A 26,995-nucleotide genomic window follows, 5' to 3' on the forward strand; every position below is an offset into this window, starting at 1 on the left:
GAGCTGTTCTGTGATTCCGCGAACGTCCCGGCGTGCTCCGCGCCTCCTCAACCACTTCCGGGGCGGGAGCAGGGCCGTGGGTCCAGCCGCTGAGGCAGCCGGCGTGGAGGGCTCCCGGGCGCGCGCGGCGCAGCGTGGGTCCAGCCGGAGGAGCGCAGCAGCCAGCGGGCGTGCAGTCGGCGGCGGCAGATAGCCGAAGGCGACCCAGGACCTGAGGTCCGCGCAGGTAGGGTCCACCGCGGCCCGGCCCCGCCTGGTGCCGCACCTGCTGCCCACCTGCGCCGCCCGCCGCGGGGCGTCCCAGCCTGCGACTCGCTCGCTCAGTGAGTTTCTGACTCGGAGCTTTCGCCTCTGCAGCTGTGGGGCGGGGAGCTGAAGCCACGTTCCGTGTAGGGTTCCTGGGAGGAGACGGCAGGGACGTCTGTGCTGTCGGTGCTCCGGCTCTTCCCTAGGGACCCTCCCCAGAGCCGGAGAAGGAGATTGGGATGCCCCGGCCCCGCCGGAGGCCAGCGAGCTAGCACCGCAGGGCGTGCCCTGGGGCTCATATGGATCTCTTCCCTGTGGGCGTGACGGTCGACCACCGGCACCTTTTTTAAGTTAACATTTTGCTTATTTTTAAAATAATGGTACTTACTATTTTACAAAATGCACAGAACCAAAAGGTAGAGTGAAAAAAGTTCGCATCCCTAGCACTACTTCCTGGAGATAAGTTCTGGAAGCGATATGCAAAAGAACTTTTCTAAAAGTATTAAATATAATCATGCTGCGTTTGGCAGTGACAGGGTGAAAAGGAAGTAATATTAGCTTTATGGTCCCTTCGCATCCAAGTTCTCCGTAAGCTTCTTGAGTAGGGGCCTGGTTCTGATTAGCCCTCAGCACTCCGTCGGGCATGTGAGCATCCAATCAGAGGAGAGTGAACATGGGCCCCACCCAAGAGGAGGCGTTTGGGGTAGGAGAGACACACCCACAGAGGGCTTGAGGGGTGTTTGAAAGGAGCTCTGCCCTGACACTCAGCTTTTTTGACTTTTAATCCAGGCTCTGTGGGTCAGGACTGCTCCGGTTGAAGGTTCACACCTGCAAAGTGAGAGCTGCTTGGACTCAGCCCTGCCAGCTGTGCAAGGTGGGGGTTCCAGGAGGCAGGGTTTTGCTCTGCATTTTGTTGCCTGTGGGCCCCATCACATGTACACATACTCTTGCAAAAGGCCTACAAATCTTTTGTCTCCCAAACTGGCAGCTTGTTTGTTGTCTTGGCCATCTTGGCTGTCTCCTGGGGCTTGGAAGCATTCTTTGGTAGAGAGTGAGGTCCGAGTGGCATCGGTGGTACCGTTAGGCCTTCTGAATTGGACTTTGCCCTTCTTTGTTTTCTCTATTTCACCCAGAGAAGAATAGGAGACAAATGTCACTCCTGGACCTGAGGGTTTTACTAAGAAGCTAATGACTTGGCCTTGATTTGGGTAGGATTCCCAGAATAAAAGGCTCTCGTAATCACAGAGTCTTCCTGGTATTGTCCTCTCTCTCCCACTTTCAAGAGATGAAGAGGAAGATTCGTAGTTACTTGACATTTGCTGAACACCAATCAGATTCTAGTTCCTGTGATAGGGGCTCTCAATTTTTCCGAATTTTATTTGTTTAAAACGATTTACATACAGTAAAATTCATTCACTTGGTGTCCAGGTCTATGAGTTTTGATAAATACATAGAGTTACACATCCACCAATTAAGACGCAGAACAGGTCCATCACCCTCAGATTCCCTCTTGCTATATCTTTGTGCACCTCACACCCCCAACCCTTGGTACTACTAGTCTGTTCTCCAGCTATTTAGTTTTATTTCTTCTAGGAAGTCATATAAATGGAATCATACAGTAGGTAGCCTTTGAGTCTGGCTTTTAGCCCAATATGTTTGAGATTGGTTCCTGGGTTGTGTGGTATGTTGTGTGTATCAACTGTTGTTCTTTCTGTTTAATGCTGCGTAGCATTCCATCTTATGAATGTGCCACTGTTTGCTTACTCTGTCTTCCGTGTGTCTTTAATAGCAGCCCTTTGAGTTATTATGTATCCATTAGACAGTGAAGAACTGGGGATGGGAGATGCCAAATAGCAGAGCTAACTTTTTTTAATCCTCACCAGAGGATATGTTCCTATTGTTTTTGTTTGCTTGTTTGTTTGTTTTAGGGAGAGGAAGAGAGACACAGAGAGAGAAAAACATCGATGTGAGCGAGAACCATCCGTTGGTTGCCTCCTGTTTGTGCCCTCACCAGGGATCGAACCCGCAACCTAGGTATGTGCCCTGACTGGAATCAAACCTACAACCTTTTAGTATAAGGGATGCTGCTCCAAACAGCTGAGCCACCTGGCCAGGGCAGCAGAGCTAAATCTTGTTCTAAGTGCAGGGTTCTTTTCCCCACACCCAAGAGCTGATTTGGTCCACTGACCCAATTAGCATTTCTTTATTTACCATCCAGGAGGTTTTCAGGCTTCTTGAATTCCTGGGAAATACCCTTTCTAGAATGTGGGGCCTGAGGATAATGAAGGAAAATATACCCTGCAGTGTTTGACTCACCATGTGTGCTCTTCTTTTTCTGCCTGGTGACAAGCTCACAAAATCATACACTTTAAAAAAAAAGATGTTTTTATTGATTTCAGAGAGAGGGAGAGAGAGAGAAGCATGGATGAGAGAGAAACATCAATCTGCTGCCTCCTGCACGCCCCCTCCTCGGGATCGGGCTTGCAACCTGGGCATGTGCCCTGACAGGGAATCGAACCAGTGACCTCCCAGTTTATGGGTTGAGGCTTAACTACTGAGCCACGCTGGCTGGACAAAATCATACAATATTTAATGGAAGAAAGTTGTCTAAATCAGTCCCAGGTTGTGACATAACCACCTACTGCAGGTATGAGTGTGACCATCTTGTTTTCATTCCCTGGAACCACCAGGAAAGAAAGGACATAACCCCTGGACCTCCCTCCACAGCGATGTCGGAGCTCAGTGACGAAGCCAGTGAGCCAGAACTCCTGACCCGCAGCTTGTCGATGTGGCATGGGCCAGGTGCCCAGGTCAGCTGGGAGCAGCTGGCCATCCCCTTGGATCTCCATACAGCTGCTTCCATCGGCCAGTATGAAGTGGTGAAGGAATGTGTGCAGCGGTAAGACATCTTGGGAAATATTCCTCCTCTTTAGATTTTGAGGCCCATCTCAGTGGCCTTAACTACCACATAGAGATATGAGTAAGCTAACCAGGATTCATAGACATTTAGTACATATGGCCTAGATTAACCCTGCTTCTCTCAGGCAGTTGTGAATAATGGTTTGTGCTGGACTCTAATAAGGAAGGCAGTTTTTATTCCTAGGAAGAAAAAGCTAAACTTTTTTTCATAGGTATAGTTAGAAACATTTCCAGCTTACTTTAACCAAAGTAATTTTATGGTTTCTACTAACTGCAGAAATGCTCAAATAAAAATAGAAAGCAATGCCCTATGGCCTTCTTTTCCTAGGGGATCATTTTAATCCCTGGTGCCCTCTTCCCTCCAGCATCTGCCAAAGAGGAGGAGGAGGAGGCAGCAAGGTTCATCTGCCCCTCTGGAGGACTGCCACCCAAACTAACTGCCCACATACCCTTTTTACTAATGTTATAATAAGTCCCCATATAACAGCGGTGGACCTTGGCTATGTCTGGTTTGTAGTACAATGTGATGTGTACTGTAATTTTTGGAAAATAATCTGTTTCCTCGCCTTCACACCCTTTATATCCACCACACTTTGTGCTTATATTTCCATTTGTCATCGATAACACCGAGAAACGATCTATGTCCATACCTACATGTGCCTTTTCCCGTTCCTGGGGCATCAAAGTCAAATCTTGTTGAAGCCCCAGATTTCCAGTGCCCAAGTCGTAGCCATCACTTAAAAAAACCTGGCCAGTCAAGTGCAAGTGCACTGTGGTGAGGGACATCCCATTGTACTCCTCTCCCCCCAGCACTGGCTACCAGACTGTGGTCAGTCGGTGGAAGGTAGTCAAGGCTCCAGGTCAGGATTTCTCGATCTTGGCCCTACTGACAATCTGGACCAGGTCTTCTTTGTGGTGGGGGCCGTCCTGTGCACTATAGGACGTTCAGCTTCATTCCTGGCCTTGACTCCAGCTCTGGTACACCCCACCTGTGAGATGGCTGGGCATGGCTAGCATATCTTGCGTTTGTTTAGGAGAGAGTTAGATTTGAATAAGAAGAATGGTGGTGGCTGGACCCCGCTGATGTATGCCTCCTACATTGGACACGATACCATCGTGCACCTGCTGCTCGAGGCGGGGGTGAGTGTGAATGTGCCGACCCCGGAAGGGCAGACTCCACTGATGCTTGCTTCCAGCTGTGGCAACGAGAGCATCGCCTACTTTCTCCTCCAGGTGAGCTACGAGGGGACTCGGGCCCAGAAACCTGAGGGGCTCCTGGCTGCTCTGGCAGAGAGTGAACCACTGTAGGCCATAGTGTGCGTGTAATCACTTTGATTCTTTCAGCATGATGACCTGGAGGGCCCCCCCCACGTAGAGGAGACGAGGCCGTAACAAGCATTCTGTGTTCTCTTGAAGCAAGGCGCTGAGCTAGAAATGAAGGACATTCAAGGCTGGACTGCCCTCTTCCACTGCACCAGCGCAGGACATCAGCAGATGGTCAAGTTCCTTTTGGACAGTGGAGCAAATGCCAACGTGAGGTGATTACCAGGTCTTAAGTGGCCATAGGAGTGGGTGTAGTCACATCTTACTCTAAGGAGGGCAGCTATACAGGCAACTACAGGCCAGAATCATGGCAGCCCCTCCTCCATAAGAGGGGTTCAGACAAAGTGGCAGAAGAGACAGTCCCATTCAGGTGCAGGATCCTAGGGATAATTCTGGCCTTTTTACACATCTGTCAGGGAACATTGGGTGCAGCACTTTAAGCCCTCTGAGCCTCAGTACTGCCCCCCCCTCCCCCATGTGGGAGTCTGTGCTGTGAGATTCTTTTCCTTTCCCCACGTGGGAGTCTGTACTTGTTCTTCAATAAATTTCCACCTTTGCTATAAACAAACAAACAAAACTCTCTGAGCCTCATTTTCTTTATGTGAAAACTGAGAATAGTAATACCTATGTCATAGAATTGTTCGAAGAATTACATATTATTTTATATATGTCAAGGGCCTAACATAGTGGATGGCAATGCTAATTCCTTTCTCCTTTGTCCTTTTGGCCTTCTCAGGTGAGGTGATGCTTTGAAAACAGTCATGAGATTCATAAGCTGGAAGGGATATTGTCTAAAGCAGTGGTTCTCAACCTTGGCTGCACATTAGAATCACCTGGGAATCTTTTTAAAATCCTGATTCCTGGGCCTCATCCTCTGGAAATTCTGTTTCGTTGTTACTAATGTTGTGGCCCCAACCCATAACAAAGAAACAGAATTTCCGGAGGATGAGGCCCAGAAATCAGGATTTTAAAAAGATTCTCTTGCCGAAACCGGTTTGGCTCAGTGGATAGAGTGTCGGCCTGCGGACTGGAGGGTCCCGGGTTCGATTCCGGTCAAGGGCATGTGCCTTGGTTGCGGGCACATCCCCAGTGGGAGATGTGCGGGAGGCGGCTGATCGATGTTTCTCTCTCATTAATGTTTCTAACTCTCTATCTCTCTCCCTTCCTCTCTGTAAAAATAAATCAATAAAATATATTTTAAAAAAAAGATTCTCAGGTGATTCTAATGTGCAGCCAAGGTTGAGAACCACTGGTCTGAAGCCTGTCATGATGATAATCCCCTTTCTTTTCTTTCTTTATTTTTATTGAATTTATTGGAGTGATATTGATTAATAAAATTATACAGGTTCCGGGTATACAGCACTACAATACGTCATCTATATGTTGTATTGTGTGTTCACCACCCCAAGTCAAGTCTCCTTCCATCACCATTTATCCCCCTTTACCTTCTCCGTTATCACCCTCCCCGCCCTCTACGCCCTCCAACTGGCACTTCCACAGCCCTCAGTTGATGTCATCTATTATAAGACACACCATAGTTTTACATGCCACCAAGAAAGAAAAAAATACTAATTAAACTGCAACTCACCTATGGATTTTGAGACACATTCTGACTGCAGAGATGTTAAAATGTGTTTTAGAATGGCTGAAATCCAGTATTTAGCTTGGTTTCTGTCTTCTAGACCAGCATGAAAGAAGTGAGGATTAAGGGGCACCCTGAAGACAGTGCTGAGTTAACCATAACCAAGCACAGAAAATAAGCATTGGGTACCAGGCATAGTAAGAGCAAGTAGATTATTAGTCTTGGGGCTTTTGGGAGGGTTCCTGGAGGAAGCTGAACTGAAAAGAGGGTCTGAATAGGTGGACGGGAGACATTAGCTTTCTGTGAGCAATGAAGGGCAATAGCTGCCTTTTGCAGGTGATTCGAGTGGAGACTTAAGAGATAGCAGGTGCAGACAGCTTAGAAGGAGTGAAGTAGGGAGACAGAATGTCTTTAGGACAAAATACTAGAGTGGGATGGCAACCAGAAGAGTTTACGAAGCTGGTGTGTTGATAAGAACTTTTCTCATCTTTGTCCGGTAATTCTTTTCGAGGGAGACTGCTGCAGTTAGGGCTGGGTGACTTTGCATCAGCTTGGTTTGTTTTTTTAATCCTCAACAGGTTATTTTTTCCGTTGATTTTTAGAGAGAGTGGAAGCAAGGGAGGGTGGGGGAGGGAGAAAGAGGGAGAGAGAGAAACATTAATGTGAGAGAGACACATCGATTGGTTGCCTCCTGTATGTGCCCCGATCGGGGGCCAAGGATTGAACCTTCAACCCAGGTATGTGCCCTTAACCCTTTGGTATAGGGCTGATGCTCTAACCACTTAGGAACACCACCCAGGGACATCAGCATGGTTTTGTCCGCATAAGGAAAGAACTCTCTGCTAATCATTGGACTGTGGCCTCTATCTTGCAGGGAGCCAATATATGGATTCACCCCTTTGATGGAAGCAGCTGCTGCTGGCCATGAAATAATTGTGCAGTATTTTCTGAATCATGTAAGTGACCCTCTTTGTTAGCTTATAATTTACTTACAGCAAGTGACGAATCATCACTGAAGTATTTATATATATATATATAAAAGCCTAAGCAACCTTTACGACCAAACGACCAGTCAACCAGTCGCTGTGATGCGCACTAACCACCAGATGCTCAACACAGGACCTGCCCCCTGGTGGTCAGTGCGCTCCCACAGTCAACCTCCTGCAGCCCCTCCTCCAGCCGGCCAGCACCTGCATCGGCCCCAATTGGGGGGCTGGCTGGCCAACCTCCCCAACCTCCCAATCGGGAGGAGGGGGGACAGTAGGCCGACCTCCTGGGATCCTTTCCCCTGGCTGGCCGGCCCCCCCGATAGTCCTCGATCACTGGCTAGGCCAGCCATGGGCAAACTACGGCCCGCGGGCCGGATCCGGCCCGTTTGAAATGAATAAAACTAAAAAAAAAAAGACCGTACCCTTTTATGTAATGATGTTTACTTTGAATTTATATTAGTTCACACAAACACTCCATCCATGCTTTTGTTCCGGCCCTCCGGTCCAGTTTAAGAACCCATTGTGGCCCTCGAGTCAAAAAGTTTGCCCACCACTGGGCTAGGCTGAGGGACCCCACCCGTTCATGAATTCGTGCACCAGGCCTCTAGTAAACTATTACAGAATTTTCTGCTACATAGAAAGAATTGCTCTTTATTATTCAATACATTTTCATTGAGAATCTATTGATGTCAAGTGTTGTGGCACTTAGGCATTAAGGGTACAGTGATGAGTAAAAATAGACACCTCTTCCTGTAAGAATTTAAAAAATACTATTATTTGAAAAGTATGGAAAATACATTTTTTTAAATCCCAATACTTAAAGAAAAGTATATAGAGTAAGAAGGCAAGGATCTTCTTCCCTTTTCAACCACTCCCTGCTCCTCTCCACGATGCCCAGTTGGTTTGATAAAGGGACACCCCAGGACTGTTCTTGTGCTTAGAAAGGCATGTCTGAAGACACCTGCAAAAAAGGTGCTTTTTATTTTGGACAAAGTGGGATCCTTCTGTATATTTGGTCTGTAGCTTTTAAAAAGATGACTTAAAAGAGAAAAACAAAAGATCACTTAATATGCCATAGACATCTTTTTTTTTTTTTAAATATATTTTATTGATTGTTTACAGAGAGGAAGGGAGAGGGATAGAGAGTCAGAAACATCGATGAGAGAGAAACATCGATGAGAGAGAAACATCGATCAGCTGCCTCCTGCACACCTCCTACTGGGGATGTGCCCACAACCAAGGTACATGCCCTTGACCGGAATCGAACCTGGGACCCTTCAGTCCACAGGCCGACGCTCTATCCACTGAGCCAAACCGGTCAGGGCTGCCATAGACATCTTATCCTGTATGGTATTACATGTATAATCTGTGCCGTAATTAATTTAATTAGTTCTTAGGTTTCCACCATCTTGCAATTGTAAACAGTGCTCCAGGGAATATTTTTATGTATATACTAGAGGCCCGATGCATGAAATTTGTGCAAGAGTAGGCCTTCCTTCCCCCAGCTGCCGGCACCGATTTCCCTTTGGCACCTGGGACCCGGGCTTCCTGGGCTTCCCTCGCAGCTCCGGCTTCGTCTGGAAGGTCATCCGGAAGGACATCCGGTCTAATTAGCATATTACGTTTTTATTATTATAAATAGCTTTAGCCTGCGTGTAGTTATTTATGTATACTGTATTTCTACAAGAGGGATTGCTGGTGCTCACTTTTTAAATTTAATAGGTCCTAATAAAAAGATAATTGACAGATATGTAAAGGATCCAAGTAGACATTTCACACACACACAAAAAAAAAAAAAAAAAAAAAAAGAATACACAGGTGGCCAATAGGCACATGAAAAAAATACTTGACATCATTAGTCATCAGGGAAATGTAAATCAAAACTCCTAGGATGTCTATAATAAAAAAGAGATGGACTTTAACAAGAGTTAGTGAGGATGTGGAGAAATTGAAACCCTCATACATTGCTTATGGGAATATAAATGATGCAGCCTCTTTGGAAAACAGTCTGGCTATTCCTCAGTCAAACATAGTAGTTACTGTGTGACCCAGCAGTTGCATTCCTAGGTATGTAGACAAGAGAGTTGAAAATATGTCCATACAAAAACTTAAAACACAAATGTCCATAGCAGTGTTATTTATAATAACCAAAGGGTGGAAACAACCTAAATGTCCATTAGCTGACAAATGGATAAATAAAATGTGTTATATCCATACAATATTAATCAGGCATAAAAAGATGAACCTTGAAAATAATGCTCAGTGAAAGCCAGGCACAACCACATATTGTATGATTCCTTTTATATGAAACTAGAAGCCCAGTGCACGAATTCATGCACAGGTGGGGTCTGGCTGGCCTGGCCCCTATAGGGGCAGATTGGGGCCGGGCCTATCAGGAGGAGGAGATGGCAGGAGGTTGGCTGGCTGGCCCACCCCAATGGGGGCCTGATCAGGGCAAGGCCAGCTGGGGGGAGGGACTGTGGGCGATTGTCCGGTTGGCTCCACCCCCAAATGGGGTGGGGGCCAATCGGGGATCAGCAGCCACGGGAGGGGCCTTGGGAGGTTGGCTGGCAGGCCCCACCCCTGATTGGTGTGTGTTGGGGGGGCCGATCGGGGGTGGGGCGGGCTGTGGGCGGTGGGCTGGCTGGGGGGCCAATCAGGGGCCAGCAGCCTGGGGGAGGGGCCATGAGTGGTTGGCCTGCCTGTCCTGCCCCTGATGGGAGTGGGGGGATGATCTGGGGTGGGGCTGGGTGGAGGAGGGGCTGCAGGAGGTTGGCCGGCCAGCCCAGCACCCTATTGGGTGGTCAGGGGCAGTCGGCCCCACCCCCTGATCAGGCCAGTTCGCTGTCCGCAGTGGGCGTCGTAGCAACCGGTGGTTCTGGCATCCTGGTCTCTGGCTTTTTATATATATAGATAGATATCCAGGATAAGCAAAGCTATAGAGACAGTGGTGGTTGCCTAGGGCTAGAGGGGCTGGGAAGATTGGGGAGAGGGTGGTGGTTAAGGGATGCAAGATTTCTATTTAGGGTGATGAAGAAGTCCTGAAATTGGGGCGATGGTGGCACACCATTGAATTGTACACTGTAAGTGGGTGAATTGCATAGTATGTGAATTGTATTTTAATAAAGTTGTTTTAAAAATCCAGTAGGAGAAATATTTAGTTTATATATAAAGCACTAAATTCCCACTGAAAAGTTGTTTCTATAGTCCTTTCCACCAATAATATACAAAGGTGCTCATTTTCTCACCAGCCCTTAAGATGGGAGGTTACCCACCTTAAATTTTTTTCCAATCTGGTGGGAGAAGAGTGGCATCTAGTTTTGGTTTGTACTTGCTAATGAGGTTGAACATTTTAAAGTATATTGGCCATTTGTAATTCTTTGATGAATTGTCTCTTTATATTTTGGGCCCAATTTTCTATTGTATAGTTTGTGGGGGGTTTTTCTTACTTATTGGTGGGAATTTTAGAATAATAAAATGTTAACATCTTTTTATTTACTTACTTATTTTTAATCCTCACCAGAGGATATTTAACAATTGATTTTTAGAGAGAGTGGGAGAGACAGAAATATTGATGTGAGAGAAACACATCGATTGGTTGCCTCCTGCATGTGCCCCGACCAGTGCCTGCAACCGAGATATGTGCCCTTGACCAGAATCGAACCCAGGACCCTTTGGTCTGCAGGCTGACACTCTATCCGATTTGGGGATAGTACATTTACATGGTAAAAATGCAGATGAGACAGAAGATAGACAGTGAGCCTGCCTCTGGCCTTTGCCTCAGTTTCTTGGTCACTCTTCCTGTGGCTAATCCCCAACTTGCCTTTTTTTTTTTTTTAACTTAATTGTCTATCCTGGATATTGTTTTGTATCAGCATATAAAGCTTTTTTCTTGTGTGTGTGGCATCGTACTCCCTTGTAGGGATGAATCAATTTCTTTAAAGTGGTCTAGATAGAATTGGATTGTTGCCAACCATTTGCTATTATGCACATTGCTTTGAGAATATCTGTGCACATATATCTCTGCACATGTGTGCAACCACCTCTGTACAGTTCAGTACTAAAAGTGCAAGATTGAAGAGTAAGTACAGTCTTAAATTAACATGGATGTTGCCAAATTGCCATCCGAAGAGCAAGTTGTACCAACTGACACTCTTTCCACAGCAGCAAGAATTATGAATCTTAAATTGTGAAGTACTTTAAACATGTAAAAAAGCACAGAAGATAATGCAACTAACCCACATGATCCAGAGATCACCACTATCCAGATGCTGGTCTGTACCTTTCCTGTCTCTGATTTTGATCCTTTCATCACATACTGTGTGTCCTTAGCAATGCACGGACTTGTTTTTATATATTTTAAAGATTCATATAAATAACATACCAGATTGTATGTGTCATTCAACAGTGTCGGTAAATTAGACATCATTCACTCATTTTAACAGCTCTGTACTTATTGACTGTATAAATATGTTTATCATTTCCTTTTTTAGTGGACATTTAAGTGGTGTTAGCTATTCCTAACAGTGCTGCAGTTTACATTTCTTGCCTGTCTTCTCAAGCATGTGTGAATAGATTTCTCTAGGAGATCAGGATGTAATCTTCAACGTAGAACTTCGGTGTGTACGGTGGGTGCATCTGCACTAGAGAGTGTTAACTTGCTTTCTCCCATAGTTGTTCTAGTTTACACTTTTCCATAGTATTTTATAGCTCTTGCCTCTCACACCCTCAGTGACACCTGCTACGTGGTATCAGACAAGCTGTCTCCTGTTGATTTTTATGTTCCAGATTTCTGGTGAGGTGGGGCATCTTTTCATATGTTAGCCATTTGGGCTTCCTTTTCTACAAATAATTATTCTTTGAAGATAAGCCTCATCACACAGACTAGGATCCTTAAGACATAGCCTAGGATCAAGAATAGATGGGCACAAAGAAAAATAGATGAGCCAAGAACTGTAAGAAGCATAACCTCTGCTTCTGAGTTAGTTTAGACTCTGATTTTAAATAATGTAGAACTGAAAATTGTAAGAGACAGTTACTCATGTAGGTTTTAAACAGAAAACGTATTGGTAAATCAGAGACCTTATATCATTTATCTATCGTGCAGATTATTTACTCCCCAGCTGGGTCTGAGACTGTGTATGGGCAACTCGTACTCAGGGAAAACAAATTGTATTGGATTTCTTTTGGAAAATTTAAAAAATTTTAAACTTTGAATTAATTTCAGACTTAAACATCACAAAATAGTACTCAGAATTTATGTACCTTTGCTAGATTCCCCAGTGTTAACATTTCATATCTCTCAATATATATACATATAATATTTTTTAAAATATCTTTTCATGGATTTCAGAGAGGAAGGGAGAAGAAGAGAGAGACAGAAACATCAATGATGAAAGAGAATCATTTATCAGCTGCCTCCTGCACTCCCCACACTGGGGATTGAGCCCCCAGCCCGGGCATGTGCCCTGACTGGGAATTGAACCATGGCCTCTTGATTCATAGGTTAATACTCAACCACTGAGCCGTACCAGTCAGACTACATACGTATAATCTTTTAAAAATTATTTGAAAATAAGTTGCTAACATAATGCCCCTAACTACTTTCATATGTATTTCCTAAAAACAAGATTTTTTTCTTTCATAATTGCATACATTATCAAACTCAGGAAATCAATGGAGTTCTTCCTTGAGCTCACTAATCAGCAAAGTTGTTGGCCAATTTCAAGCAATTGCCTCTGGCTGTGGTGGCCGGTGGGCACGGCTCAGAGCATGTGACTATTGGACCAGTTTGCTCCACTGCTGGGGAGGCTGCCTGGCTAGCCCTGTATGACCACTCCGTGTTCCTTGCAGATCTCCTGCTGCGTCATGGTTAGCCAGACGGGTGGGCCCACCAGGTCCCACCAGAGCCAGGCTTCTTTCTCGGAGATGGAGAAGTGGATGAGGCCAGGCACCTCAGACTCCTCGCCAGGGGAGGAAAGGACTGTGGCTGCTTCCCTTGCACCCCTTGTCCCTTCCCAGTGGGGGCTGACTCCAGCAGCTCAGTCTGGGCAGGATGATGGGGTGCGTTTGGGCCTCTCAGGGAGCTGAGAGTTGATCCAGTGGCCCTCCAGCTGATGAGTGCACACACGTTACGACTGGTCCGTGGCCTCTAAACTTTGATCCCGCTTTCCTGTCAGTTACAATGAATGTTGATCATGTAATTTTCCTATAATTTATGTATATTATAAAATAGGAAGAAAGTTGGGAAAACATTTAAAGGGTAAATAGATAGAAATTCTAATATTCTCTTTCCTCACCTCAGGGGCCTTCTTGTTCTTGTGTCTCCTTTTTTCCTCATTTCTTGTTAAGGAATAGTATTGCTTTGGTGTAGCCTGAGGTTGAAGTCTTCCAGGCTTAATAACAGGTACTAGGTAAAACCCTACCGTGAAGATAGTATTGTTGGTTCTGGTTGAAACCTTTGGGCTTCTTTTATCAAACTGAAACTAGAAATCAGCCCTAACCGGTTTGGCTCAGTGGAAATCATATTTTTCCCCCACCAGTTTTTTTGAGATAATTGATATATATCACTGTATAAGTTGATTTGACTTATGTATATGTGAAGTGATTACCACAGTAAGTTCAGTTAACATCTATCATCTCGTATAGATTATGAAAATAAGTTGCTAACATAATGGGTAGGACAGTGATGGCGAACCTATGACACGCGTGTCAGAGGTGACACGCGAACTCATTTTTTTGGTTGATTTTTCTTTGTTAAATGGCATTTAAATATATAAAATAAATATCAAAAATACAAGTCTTTGTTTTACTATGGTTGCAAATATCAAAAAATTTCTATATGTGACACGGCACCAGAGTTAAGTTAGGGTTTTTCAAAATGCTGACACGCCGAGCTCAAAAGGTTCGCCATCACTGGGGTAGGACAAAAGTAAGTTTACAGTTGTTCATATGGAAAATAATAAAATAATTAATGAATAGTGATACAAGAATAAACTCTGTTTTATGTACTCACAACTGTCAACCCACTTTTGCCCTGCCCTGTGTATTTTGTGGGGGGTGTTAATCCTCACCTGAGGATATTTTTTTCCATTGCTTTTCAGCAAGAGAGGAAGGGAGGGAGGAGCAGGAGGGGATGGAGGAGAAAGAGAGAAAGAGAAAGCAACATTGATGTGAGAGAGACACATCAACTGGTTGCCTCCTGCACACGCCCAGATAGGGTGGGGAGTAAACCTGAAACCCAGGTACGAGCTCTTGACGGAGAACTAAACCCGAGACCCTGTGGTGTGCAGGCTGAGCACACAGGCCGGGGCTCTGTGTTTTAACTTGTGATGAGAGCTCTTAGGATTTACTCTCTTAACAACTTCCCTGTGCATCATACAGTAGTGTTCACTATAGTCACCATGTTGTACACTACATGCCTAGTATTTTTTTTATTTTATAATTGAAAGTTTGTGCCTTTTGACCACCTTCACCCAGTTCTCCCTTCCCCTCTAGAAATTGTCTTTTTTCAGTCATCACTTGAGGATGTTTATTGATTTTTAGAAAGAGAGGAGGGAGAGAGAAACGTCGATGTGATAAAGAAACATTGATCGGTTGCCTCCCTTACATGCCCTGACCAGGGATGGAACCCGCAACCTGGGCATGTGCCCTGACCGGGAATCGTACTGGCAACCTTTTGGTGCATGGGATGATGCCCAGCCAACTGAGCCACCAGCCAGGGAAGGGTATGTGCACTTTTAATGTTTTAACTTTCTCTTGCTGATATGCCCTCCAGAGCACTGAGCTCCAATACCTTGTAGTCTCATCTGCAGATACGAGACCGCACGGTTGGAGCTTTGAAAATGGAAGGTTTATTGGGCTTTTCTAGTTTCAAAAGTAAACATGCTCATAGAAATAAGTTTAGAAAGTATAAAAGAAAGATGTGAGAAGTCCCCATTATCTCACTACTTAAAAATAATATTAACAGTTTGGGTATATTTCCTTCCAGTAGTGCTTTCTGTATACTTATTTGTTTTGCTGCGATTGGAATGTGTATACAGTTTTGTCTCCTGGTTCTTTTAAAAATTTGGTTCTACCAATTATTTTTATGACGGTAACATAGTGAACTCTCCATCTCTGAGCATTAAAGTTGTCTCTGGGTTTTCGTTATCGCAAATATGTTGTGCTAAACATCTTTGTGCGTAAAAGCTTTCTCTGTATTTGGGGCTATTTCCTTAGTTTAGAGTCACAGAAGTGTAATTACAGTGCTGTATAGAATAAGTACTTTTAGGGCTTAGGATAAAATTACCAAATTCTGTTTCAGAAGAGTGGGGCTCTTATTCTGATTATGCTTTTAAAGGCTGCTTCTTACCAAAATGTTGTCTCCAATTTTCTGTGTGAAGAGAATGAAGCGAGGTGGACACATGCCCGGTGTGAAGGGTGAAGGCGGGCTCTCGCTCACAGCAGCCTGAGAGCATCCTCGCCCGGAGCACCTGATCGCCTCTCTTATTTAACTGTCTGCCTGCCCCCCGGCGGCTGAAAGCCAACAGGCGATGAGCCTGGAGAGCTGCCTCAGCTGTGAGATGGCTGGGTTAATGTCTTATTTGACAAGCCAGCAAGCCCCTCACTGTACCCCGACTTTCAGCATTGAGAATGAGACCACACAGGCCCTTGCCTTTTCTCCCCACATTATGAGGTTGTAGAGGACCCTGGTGCAGACCTTTCCAAGATGGTGAGAAGACGCCATTGCACCTCTCATCCTGGGTCCACAGCCCTGGAAGTGAGGGTGCTGTGCAGGGGAGGTTCCTAACTCTTGTTCTTTTACCATTTTCATAGGGAGTCAAAGTGGACACGAGAGACCACAGTGGAGCCACAGCCCGAATGCTGGCCAAGCAGTATGGACACATGAAGATAGTGGGGTTGATCGATGCTCACTCGCTTTCTCTGCCCAAGAGCCTCTATCGGAGCCCAGGTACCTGTATCTGTGGCCTCACTCTTTCCTGAAGTCCCTCCCCCTGCTCTCACCTACTAAGAGATTTGGCTCCTGCAGCCTTGCCAGAGCTCTGCCTCCCCTGACGACTCCATTTTGCAGTCAGAGTTGAGGGCTGCTTGTCTGAGGACTAGTTAGTTAGGGTGTAGAGGTATACCCACCAGGCTGAATTCGGGTACCCAGGATGTGGACTTGTGATGCCCACCCAGATGGAGGAGGGCAGCCTCACAAGGGGACTGGCTTCTGGTTCTTGTTTCTTGACTTTCTTATGGTGTTTGTTGCTGTGCAAAATGTTTTAATTTTACGTAGTCGAATACATCAATCTTCTTTCCTCTGGATTTTGAGTTATAAAAATCTTTCTCTGCCCTGGACAGTGGGCTCAGTGGTTAGAGTGTTGGCCCAAGCAACAAAGAGTCTCAGATTCAAATTCTGGTCAAGGGCATGTACCTTGGTTGTATATTCCATCCTGGCCCCCCTGGTTAGGGCATGTTCAGGAGGCAACCATTTGATGTATCTTTCACACTGATGTTTCTCTCTCTCTCTACCCCTTCTCCCTTCCTTTCACTCTCTCTCTAAAGATCAGTGGAGCCCAGCCAGCATGGTTCAGTGGTTGAGCATCGGCCTGTGAACTAGGAAGTCATGTTTGATTCCCGGTCAGGGCATATGCCTGAGTTGTGGGTTCGATTCCTGGTATGGGGCGTGCAGGAGGCAGCTCATCATTGATTTATATCTCTCTCTCCCTCTCCCTTCCTCTCTGAAATCAATAAAAAATATATATTTTTAAGAAGATCGATGGTAAAAATATCCTCGGATGAGGATTTAAAAAAAAAATCTTTCCCTGTGCCCTAGTTGTACAAGAATTCATCCATGTTTTCTTCTAGTACTGACATGGTTTCATTTTGTGTGTGTGTGTGAACTTGAGTATCAGCTTGCCTAGCTCCTTAAAAACAGCATGTTGACATTAAGATTTTGGCAGACTTATAAATTAACTATCCCTTTATGTTGAGGCATCCCATCTAACAAAAGGAGTGTGCTTTTTGTTCAAGTATACTTTTGTGTCTTGCAGAGGGTGCGAAATTTTTCCTCGTTATGTTTTGCATATAATTTAAGTATATTCCTAAGTGTGTGGTTTACTTTGTTGCTATTGTAAATGGGGATCCACTACCATCATATCCTCTAACTGCTTATTGTCTGTGAATATGAAGGCTGTTGATGTCTGTATACAATTTTTATATTCTTCTGCCTTACTCAGTTATTTCATTGTTTGAGTTAGTTTTATTTATTGATTCTGTAGGGTTTTCCAGGTATATTCCCATATAATCTGCAAATAGTGATAGACTTACTACTTCTTTCTGATTTTTATACCTCTGATTTTGTTTGTTTAGTTTCATTGGCTAATACTTCTAGTACAACGTGGAGACAGTGGACAGTTACTGAGTCCTGACCTTAGCAAAAATGCCACATTAAGTAAGATGCTGACTTAAGAGTAAGGTGTGTGTGTGTGTGTGTGTGTGTATGCTTGTGTGTTTGATTTTTAGAGAGAGAGGAAGGGAGAGGGAGAGAGAAAGAGAGAAATATCGATATGAGAGAGAAACATTAATTGGCTGCCTCTACACACCCCCTGCTTGGGATCGAGCTAGCAACCCAGGCATGTGCCCTTACTGGGAATGGAACTGATGACCTCTTGGTACATGGAACAGCACTCAACCAACTGAGCCACATTGGCCAGGGCTCTGTGTGTGTGTGTGTATTTTTTTAAATTTATTTATTGTTGGCAGTATTACGGATGTCCCCCATTTCCTCTCCTTTAGATGTGCATATTTTTTTAATATTAAAGTATCTGTCATTTCCTTGAGTGTTTTCTACAGAAATAAGTGTTGAATTTTGTCAAAGGCTTTTTCAACATCTATGGAGATGTTTGGGAGTTTTCTCCTTAGGTCTATTAACATGTATTCTATTAATGAATTTCCTAATAATGAACCAAGTTTATATTCTTGGCATAAATCCTAGTTGGCGTATTATTTTCCTAACGTGGTGTTGGATTCTGTTTGCTGTTATTTTATTTAGTGTTTTGTATGGCTACTCATTCATAAATAATATTGCCTTTTTGCTCTCAGTTTCGAATTTTGGATTTTGGATTCAGGGTGCTTTTTCCTGTCCTCAGGTGCTGTGGAAGGATGTATAGTTCAGAGTGTCATGTCACAGTTTTTCTGCCTACTCCTCGGCTGAGTTTTGGAGAGAGGGAAGGAATGTTTTTACTTGCTGTGTGTTTGAGTCCTGTGTTTATGTGCTCCCTGTGGTATTGGTGTGTCGGCGAAGATCGCTGGTGCGTCTGCATTTCACGGACAGAGCTTAGTGGCCTGGCTAGTGTGTGAGTCCTGGCCCAGGAGCCGCCTTCTCCCAGTGCCAAGGCCAGTCTTCTTACTGGTGGCCTCTTTTGGAGTGGGATGTGGTTGGACCCAGCATTATGTGTCCTTGGATATTATTTTGTTTTGCCAGATCCTGAACTTCCCCTGGTTGCTTTTCTCTTCACTACCCAGTTTCCAGAGGCCTCCCTCCCCAAAAGGCCTGCTGCTCCTCTGACTGTTCCTCAGGCCCCATGTGCATTCTTAGGTCACTTCCCCGGCTCATGCTCCACTCCACCAGGATTCTTTTTCAGCATTTTTGCCCACGGAGTGGACTTTGTCTTCCCCGTCATCTCTCCTCTGTGTGGTTTTTCCTAGATCTGCCGCGTTGCCCACAGAGAATAGAGGTGAGTAAGTCGGTTCTTTTTTGCTGGAAAGGGTCACTTGCCTGCTCCTTGCAGCAGCAGGAACTTTGAAGTTTGCAGTGCTCTCTGCCATCTAGGTCACGTTGAAGGTGTGGGATTTGTGAGATTCTCTCTGTGGTTCCCGCTGACGTGTGCAGGTCTGAGAGTGCGTGTTGGGAGGTTTAGATTCACGGAGCTGCCTTTTCCTTGGTTCCCCTCCCATGTACACTTATTTTTGTGATTCCATGTTCTGCTTGGGCATGACCATGGTCTCCCAGTGAGTTGAAAAGGGAACGGTGGGAGTGGTTCACTTGAGTCACTGGCCCAAGTTTGGAACCAGGGTCAGTAACTCCCTGACTTGCCAGGCTGTCTCTGAGAGTTGAGCTCTCAGTTCACATCTGAGGGAACCTGCCCCCTTTCCAGGGTCTGGCTCTGCCCAGCTCTCTTCCTGGCCTCAGGATTGTTTTGTAACAAACACCAGCTCACAGTGGTAATCAGCGACTTCTCCACATCTCCACCCCAGCTTATCAACTCTGAATAGATCGTATCAGGTGGGAGCCTGATACCAGTAGATCCATGAATTGTGCCTTTAGGTGTGATGAAATACAAAAAACTATGAGCAGCAGTAAAGCAGTAATGTCTGTGGGGTACGCTCAACATTTAAGCTCAGATGAGTGGCAATTTGAAATGCTTCCTAAAACAGCACACACAGCTGGTTTCCTAAGAAGTTATCGAGATTGACAATATAAAATTGCTAAGAAGTCACGATGCTCAGAATGTTTATGAACAGATATTAATCTCTTCAACTTAGAACAAAATTTATTTCAGATTGTAAACATAATACATGCTTGTTACAAAAAATTCTTCAAACCCAGACAGTGAGAGGTATAAGAAATAAGAACGAGACTCCCCCTCATGACAGATGCTTTCAGTTCAGCTCATACTCAGCAAGCTTGCTGCTCCCCCAAATGTCCCCCTAGCCCATCTGAGCAGTGGACTGGCCCATTATGGCATTTAAAAAAATTATCTTTTTTAAAAATTAAAAAAAATGTTCAATTATAGTTGACATTCAGTATTCTCCACCATCTTGACCGTAAATCCCGTTATGGCATTTCTTACACATGAAGTCCTGGGAAACTTTTCTGCTTCTTGATTTAAGAAAACCAGTTATGGTGATTGTCTTTCAGTTTACTATGAAAATTAGTAAATTAGTCCCTCGCTGGAAAAAATTTTTTAAAATATATTTTTATTGGTTTTAGCGAGAGAGGAAGAGAGAGGGAGAGAAACATTTATGTGAGAGAGAAACATCGATCAGCTGCCTCCTGCATGCACCCTGACAGGGTAGCGAACCACACCTGGGTGTGTGCCCTGACTGGGAATTGAATTGGCGACCTTTTGGTGCATGGGATGATGCTCAACCAACTGAGCCTCACTGGACAGACTGGACAATTGTCTTAACTTTTGTGTTTGACCCACAGAAAAATATGAAGATCTCAGCTCTTCAGATGAATCCTGCCCTGCTCCTCAGAGACAGAGGCCCTGTCGGAAGAAGGGCCTCAGCATCCATGAGGGGCCTCGGGCCTTGGCGAGGATCACAGCCATTGGACTTGGAGGCAAGATCCAGCCGTCTTGCTATGGTGAGCATTCCGTGTTTCCTGATGGCTTTTTGATACTTCGTTCACGCATTCTGTCTGGATGAAAAGGCACAACTCTCAGGTTTCCAAAATGTGGGCCACTGGGTTGGAGCAGCAGCTCAAAGATTCCAAATTGACGACAGTGATAGAAATATATTAGTCAATGGCTAGCTCTTGGTTTGTGTTCATCCTTTGAGTTTTCTTTTCATGGGTTAAAATTACAAATACCAGCAGCAGAAATGTCACTATGCTCAGATTTGATTCATCACATAGTGAGTCAGCTAGTGCAGGAACAGGGTGCCACTTGAGTCCCACTTCCCGTCTCTGGCTACAGCACCTGGTGTGATACTTAACACATTTGTGGCTGGAGATGGATGTGCCTCTGGGCCAGGCCAAGGACTCTCTCTTGCTCTTTTCTCAGGTGATGGGTCTGATGCTCAGACCCTTCTGAGAATTGTTATGTGATGCACTTAGTGGGCTGGAATCCTAGACCCCAAGTTTCCAGACCTCCCGAGTTTATTCTCCAATTGTCAGTTCCTAAATGTTGAGTGCAGTGCCCTTGGGGAGTGCGGGAGGTGCCAATAGTTCTTGGAGCAAGTTGGGTTTTATGCTCACTGGCCTGACCAAGTGATCATACTTATGTACAAGTTACATCTTCCATTGATGTCTATCACCCATCAGTGGCCAGGCCAAGTGCTGGTCTTGTGGGCTGGGTAGGTGGGTCCTCCTCATGAACAGACTCCCCCCTTGAGCTTGGAAGAAACCAACTTTCCCAGTCAGAGGAGAGCATATTTCAGTCAGGAGTATGTTAGTAACTTGATTTCCTTATAAGACGCTTGGAAGGAGTCCTAGGTTGGGAACTGGAGGCCTGCCTTCTCCTGTTGTCCTTGGGGGGTGGGCTGACTGGCCACAGGGAAAGGCCCTCCCCTAGCTGCTGGCAAGCTCCTTGTGCAGGATGAGGGCAGTTCATACCCTTCCTGTCTGGTGTGCTTATAAGCACATGGCACTGGGACAGTTGGCCCACTTGTTTTAGTTTGAGTGGCAGAGTCTGTTCCTTTTTGAGGAGTCCCTGCCACCTGTTCCACCCTGAGATGTGGTAGGGGCATGGGAAGCGCGCGCCTTCCCTGGAGGTGGGGTGTAATTAATCTGTGTAGCTATACGACAGGTGCTTTTATTAAATGGAATTCTTTCAGGTTATCAAAATAATCCATGGCTGAAGTCCATTTGTACACTATTCTTTTTATGCACCCACAGAGAAGGCTGGAAGAATGTTCATCAAAATAATGATGGTAGTTGACTTGATTGTGGCATTTCAGGCGAGTTTTCTTCTTACAACTTGTGATATTTACATTTTTTATCGGTACATGTAGGCTTTGCCAACAATTAAAGAACATTTTAAAATAATGTGCAGATTTTAAAAAGCGTTGATAATTACAAAAAGGTATAAAGGCTTTGTTAGCCGGTCTGTTTTATGCAAATAAATGTACTTTCTGTGGGCAAGGGGCAGGCAAAATGGGAATGGACCTCTGTGGTTTGTGTTCTGCCTTTTCTCCTTGTTTTCCTGCAGGCAGATCCGTCCAGAGGTTGTATAATTTGGTGTTACTATAGTTAATTTTTAGCCTGGGGCCTCCAACCTTCCTGCTTAGCCAGATCTATTTTTGACTGGGGTTGACTGACCCAAAGAGGGAAAAAACTCTTAGATGCCTGTGCCCCTTAGATGCCAGGGACCATAAAGGCTGGCATGTGAGATTAGATGCTTCCAGCTAAAAGGTACACTTTTTCCTTGGCTCAGGAATCTGTAAACACAGCTTACCATTTCCTACTCTCTCTTTTTTTTTGCATCCAAAATCTTCTTAATTACAAGATAGGATCTGCGGTTATTTTTTTTGTAGCTGCAGCTAACCTGTCAGCCTCTTGCACATTTGAACTTCCAGCCCTTGAATCGCATGTCGGGTTTGGTGTGGCTGTGAGGGATTCCTGGGGCCTTGTTGAAATGCCTGTACTCTCCGAGGCACTTGCATGCATAAGAAAGCAAGACAGGGCCACAGCCCTTGGGGGAATCCAGGGCCAGCTGGTCGAAGGTGAGGACCTTGCCCCTGGCCTTAAGGATGCGGCTGCAGGAGCGCTGCTCACACTGAGTGCACACACCTCCAGTCTGGGCACCTTCCAGGCTGGAAGCTTCATCTTCCGGACCGTCCGGGAAAGGGGCAGAGGAGGCCTGTTGGTGCGACTCGAACAACCGCTTCAGCACCACAGGCTGAAGGTGGAGTTGGTTTGTCTGGCCAAAAACCTGTATAGCTTGGCCAACAGCCTTAGGAAGATGTCCTGGATCTTGGGCTCCTTGTGCCGAACCTTTCAGTCTTTGTTGATGTTGTGGCAGATGTCGACTCCCATGATGACCCATTTCCTTCTTTTTCATTTGGAAAAGAAATAGCATAGTGTGGGAGAGGGCACCAGGCTCGACCAGGGCTTTGACTCCACCGTGCACTTGCTGTGGGACACAGGATTGTCTCTCAGCTCCTCGGAGCCTGCCTCCTCGCCTGCAAACTGCACATGGCATTATGTCCAGGTTACTGTGGCGAGTGGTGAGGTCATGACCAGGAAGATACGATTTTCCTTCCTGCCTGCCTAGATCCTGCTCTTCCCTTATGCTGAGGTCCCTCTGGGCAGGTGGTCACGTTGGGAAGAAGGTACTTGTTTTCCCTTTTGTGCGTGTGGGTTCATGCGCCCCATTCTGTTCACAGAGCAGGTGCCTCCACGGGGCTATGTCACCTTCAACAGTAGTGATGAGAACCCCCTGGAGGGAAGGGGCTTCTGCTACCGGGATGTGACTTCCCCCATCAACGACCGGGACGTGGAGAGCAGCAGCAGCAGCAGCCGGGGTATGTGTGCCACCCCTCCCCACCCTGCTGGGGCTCGCATGCTGTGATGAGTCTGTCTGGTAGAGAAGGAGAGTGTGAAAGACAGAAAGACTTTCCTCCCTGGCTCTGGGCATGGCCCAGAGAGAAGCAGCTTCCAGCCAGCGTCTCTGTGCCTGTGTGCAGGGTCTGGGGGAGTTGTTCTCGACAGGTTTAGCTTCTTGATTGGTGATCGCAAAGGGTATGTCTTTGCTATAATACATGTATCGTCCATTCAGCAGCTGTTTACTGAGTGCCCTGTGTGCCAGTCATTGTTCTAAATGCTTGGGTTTACCAGTGAACAGAACAGACAAAAACGCTGTCCGTGTGTGTAGAGGGGAGGGGTCGGCCAGGCAGTCAGCATGAAACACAGTAAACTAAGGAGTTGATGAGGGCTGTGGGTGAAACAGCTCAGGCTCTGGGGAGTCACTGTGTGCGCGACCTATAGTCAGGCGTCCTTGTCTTCACTGTTGGCAGAAGAGCAGGCCTTCTGTGCCCACCTTGGGGCTGTGCGGAGCAGCAGCAGCAGCGAGGGCCTGGCGAGAGCCCCGGGAGTCAGCAGCGAGGCCTCTTTGGAGAGCAATGAGGTGAGGCCTCTCCTTATTCCTTACCTCTCATCTCCTTCCCCTGTTTTGGTGTCATGGGGGAGGCGAACAGTTCATTTGAGACGGGCAAGTCTCATAACAAGGACTTAATGCATGTCTGTGCTGTGTTAGGACATACAAGGTTCAGGGCCACTCTCTAGAACCGCCTGGGATTGGGTGACCTCAGGAAGCCTCTGTGTAGCAGGTGGGGGAGTTTCAAATCTTACCTCCATTGTGAGGGAAGTGGCCCAGATTGAGAGTAGAAGCTGGAATCATGGGGCAGAGAGCAGTTTGGATGCAGCCACGTCAGCTGCAAGACTTTCAGTGTTACTTTATTTTTTGAGCAATTCTGTTGTGGTTCTATTTTTCTGTAAGGGATTTGTCCAAGGTTCCACAACTACTTAGTAACAGAGCTGGGATATGAACCCAGCTCTAGATGACCCCAAGGCTCATGCACTCTTCCTCCACCCATTTTTTCTTTTAATCCTCACCCAAGGATATATTTTTTCCATTGATTTTTATAGAGTGTGGGAGGGAGAGATGGGGGAGAGAAACATTGATGTGAGAGAGACACATCAATTGGTTGCCTCTCACACGCACTCCAACTTGGGCCAGGGACCAAACCTGTAACCCAGGTATGTGCCCTTGACCAGAAATCGAACTTTCTGCCTTTCGGTGTTCTGGCCAACACTCCTAACCACTGAGCCGCACCAGACCAGGGCCTTTATTTTTATTCCCATTTCCCCACCCCTCTCCCCTTTGGTAACCATTAGCTTGTTCTCTAAATCTGTAGTTCTGTTTTGTTTGTTTTTGGAGTTATGTATTAAGTGAAATCATATGATATGTCTTTCTCTGACTTACTTTACTTAGCATAATATCCTCTAGGTCAGTGGTTCTCAACCTTCTGGCCCTTTATTTTTTTTTTAAATATTTTATTGATTTTTTTTTTTTACAGAGAGGAAGGGAGAGGGATAGAAAGTTAGAAACATCGATGAGAGAAACATCGATCAGCTGCCTCCTGCACACTCCCTACTGGGGATGTGCCTGCAACCAAGGTACATGCCCTTGACCAGAATCGAACCTGGGACCCTTGAGTCCACAGGCCGATGCTCTATCCACTGAGCCAAACCGGTTAGGGCAACCTTCTGGCCCTTTAAATACAGTTCCTCATGTGTGACCCAACCATAAAATTATTTTTGTTGCTACTTCATAACTGTAATGTTGCTACTGTTATGAATTGTAATGTAAATATCTGATATGCAGGATGGTCTTAGGCGACCCCCGTGAAAGGGTCGTTCGACCACCAAAGGGGTCGCTACCCACAGGTTGAGAACCGCTGCTCTAGGTCCATCCATATTGTTACCAATAGCAAGATTTCATTCTTTTTTTATTTTTTAAAATATGTTTTTTCTTTTTAGAGAGAGAGGAAAGGAGAGGGAGAGATAGAAACATCAATGAAAGAGGAACATTGATTGGCTGCTTCCCACATGGCCCCTACTGGGAATCAAGCCCACAACCAGGGCATGCGCCCTGACCGGGAATCGAACTGGTGACCTCTTGGTACATGGGATGATGCTCAACCAACTGAGCCATACCGGCCAGGTAGATTTTATTCTTTTTTATTGCTGAGTAACATTCCATTGTATATATGTACCACATCTTTTTAAACTATTCATCTGTTGAATACCTAGGTTGCTTCCATATCTCAGCTATTTATTAGTAATTCTGCAGTGAATATAGGAGTGCATATATATTTTCGAATTAGGGTTTTTTTTCTTCAGATAAATACTTAGAACAGGGAATTGCTACATCATATGGCAGCTCTATTTTTAATTTTTATAGAAATTTCCGTATTGGCTGCACCAATTTACAATCCCACCAATAGTGTCTGAGGGTTCCTTTTTCTCCACTTACTCACCAACATTCTTTATTGGCTTATTGATGATAGCCTTTCTGACCGGTGTGAGGTGATAGCTCATTGTGGTTTTAACTTGTGTTTCCCTGATGATCAGTCTTTCAGTGTTAAGCACACATACCTCTTGCCACAGGACTCAGATAATGCACGCAAAAGCTCAGCTCGCAAGCAAACTAAAAGTTATATGAAGACCAAGAATCGCTACAGCAACAGTGACAACCAATGGCCTCCCAGCACTGGGACTTCCGGGGCGGCCTGTTCCCCAGGATCTACCCCCCAGACTGAGAGGTTCCCCTATTCAGGACCCCAGGTAAAACCTTTGTGAAACTGGTGGTTACACTCTTTGTGATTTGTGAGGTATTTATTGTGTGCTTACAGTGGGCCAACCACTGTTAAGAGAGTGTGGTGGCTCTTCCCCAAATGACCTGTAAACCTTCTTGGGCTAAGAGGATTCCTAAGGTCAGAAGTGCTGGTGGGAGCGTTTATACCTGTCCCTTCCCTTAGGAGAGATCTGTCTCTCCCTTTGGTTACCATGCTCATTTCCATACTTGACTCAGCCCCCCTGAGCTTTCAGGAGTTGCAGAGACAAAGTGGCACGTAGTATGTACGTAATGAAAATTGCTGTTTCTGCCTTCCTCATTATGGGTCCCTCTGGCTAAGCGGTATCTTGGGGTTTACAGGTGTGACATAGCAGCTCAACTGTCTAATGTGTGTTTATCTAGTTCTCTTGCCCTCAGTGGGCATAGGTGATACAAGATGAAATACAGGTGAGTACTTGCCATTTATTCAAGTCACAGCTCTTCTGTTCACTAGAAGCCTATGATTTTGCTGGCTTCTCCTTGCCCCACCCCATCCCCTGGGAGCTATCTCCAGGGCCTGTATTCCCAGCTTCTGCAAGCAGCTGCACCACTCAAGTCCTTAAATGCATCTTGATTGGAGAGTTGTTGGAATCTTAAAAGCTGTTTCAGAAAGTAGGTTGAAGAAAATGATGGAGTAACAACTTTTGAAAATTTGCTCCTCTATAAAGGCAACATTGAAACTGGCAAAAGTGGCCAGAATCAGTTTTCCCCCAGAAACTTGTGATTCAAACTAAAGGCTTGCAGCAGCCTGGAGAGTGTTTATTCAAGAGAAATGACCGACTCTCAGTGAGAACTGTGAGCTGTTAGCATTTTAACTTGCCCTAGTT

General features: G+C 45.5%; 1 protein-coding gene and 1 pseudogene across 17 annotated transcripts in view; one reads left to right on the forward strand and one right to left on the reverse strand.

The window, feature by feature from the left end:
• The window catches only part of ANKS3 (ankyrin repeat and sterile alpha motif domain containing 3), a 32,232-nt gene continuing 5,237 nt past the window's right edge, over positions 1 to 26,995 (forward strand). For 2 of the 17 annotated variants that reach the window (XM_036308642.1, XM_036308644.1), the window contains exons 1-11: positions 6 to 323; positions 1,036 to 1,120; positions 2,937 to 3,145; positions 4,200 to 4,398; positions 4,582 to 4,703; positions 6,945 to 7,026; positions 15,877 to 16,012; positions 20,258 to 20,416; positions 23,158 to 23,295; positions 23,788 to 23,897; positions 25,943 to 26,119. In XM_036308642.1, the coding sequence (XP_036164535.1) occupies positions 2,976 to 3,145; positions 4,200 to 4,398; positions 4,582 to 4,703; positions 6,945 to 7,026; positions 15,877 to 16,012; positions 20,258 to 20,416; positions 23,158 to 23,295; positions 23,788 to 23,897; positions 25,943 to 26,119 (1,293 nt within the window). In that variant the 5' untranslated portion in view covers positions 6 to 323; positions 1,036 to 1,120; positions 2,937 to 2,975. Of the gene's footprint in view, positions 324 to 1,035; positions 1,121 to 2,936; positions 3,146 to 4,199; positions 4,399 to 4,473; positions 4,704 to 6,944; positions 7,027 to 11,223; positions 11,334 to 14,756; positions 14,787 to 15,876; positions 16,013 to 20,257; positions 20,417 to 23,157; positions 23,296 to 23,787; positions 23,898 to 25,942; positions 26,120 to 26,995 lie in introns of those variants that run through there. The other 15 variants (XM_036308643.1, XR_004967463.1, XM_036308638.1 and 12 more) reach the window with 15 other exon arrangements.
• LOC118655999 lies at positions 20,413 to 23,163 on the reverse strand (annotated as a pseudogene).

Source organism: Myotis myotis, unplaced genomic scaffold, assembly GCF_014108235.1.
Source record: "Myotis myotis isolate mMyoMyo1 unplaced genomic scaffold, mMyoMyo1.p scaffold_m19_p_5, whole genome shotgun sequence".
Classification (NCBI taxonomy): Eukaryota; Metazoa; Chordata; class Mammalia; order Chiroptera; family Vespertilionidae; genus Myotis; species Myotis myotis.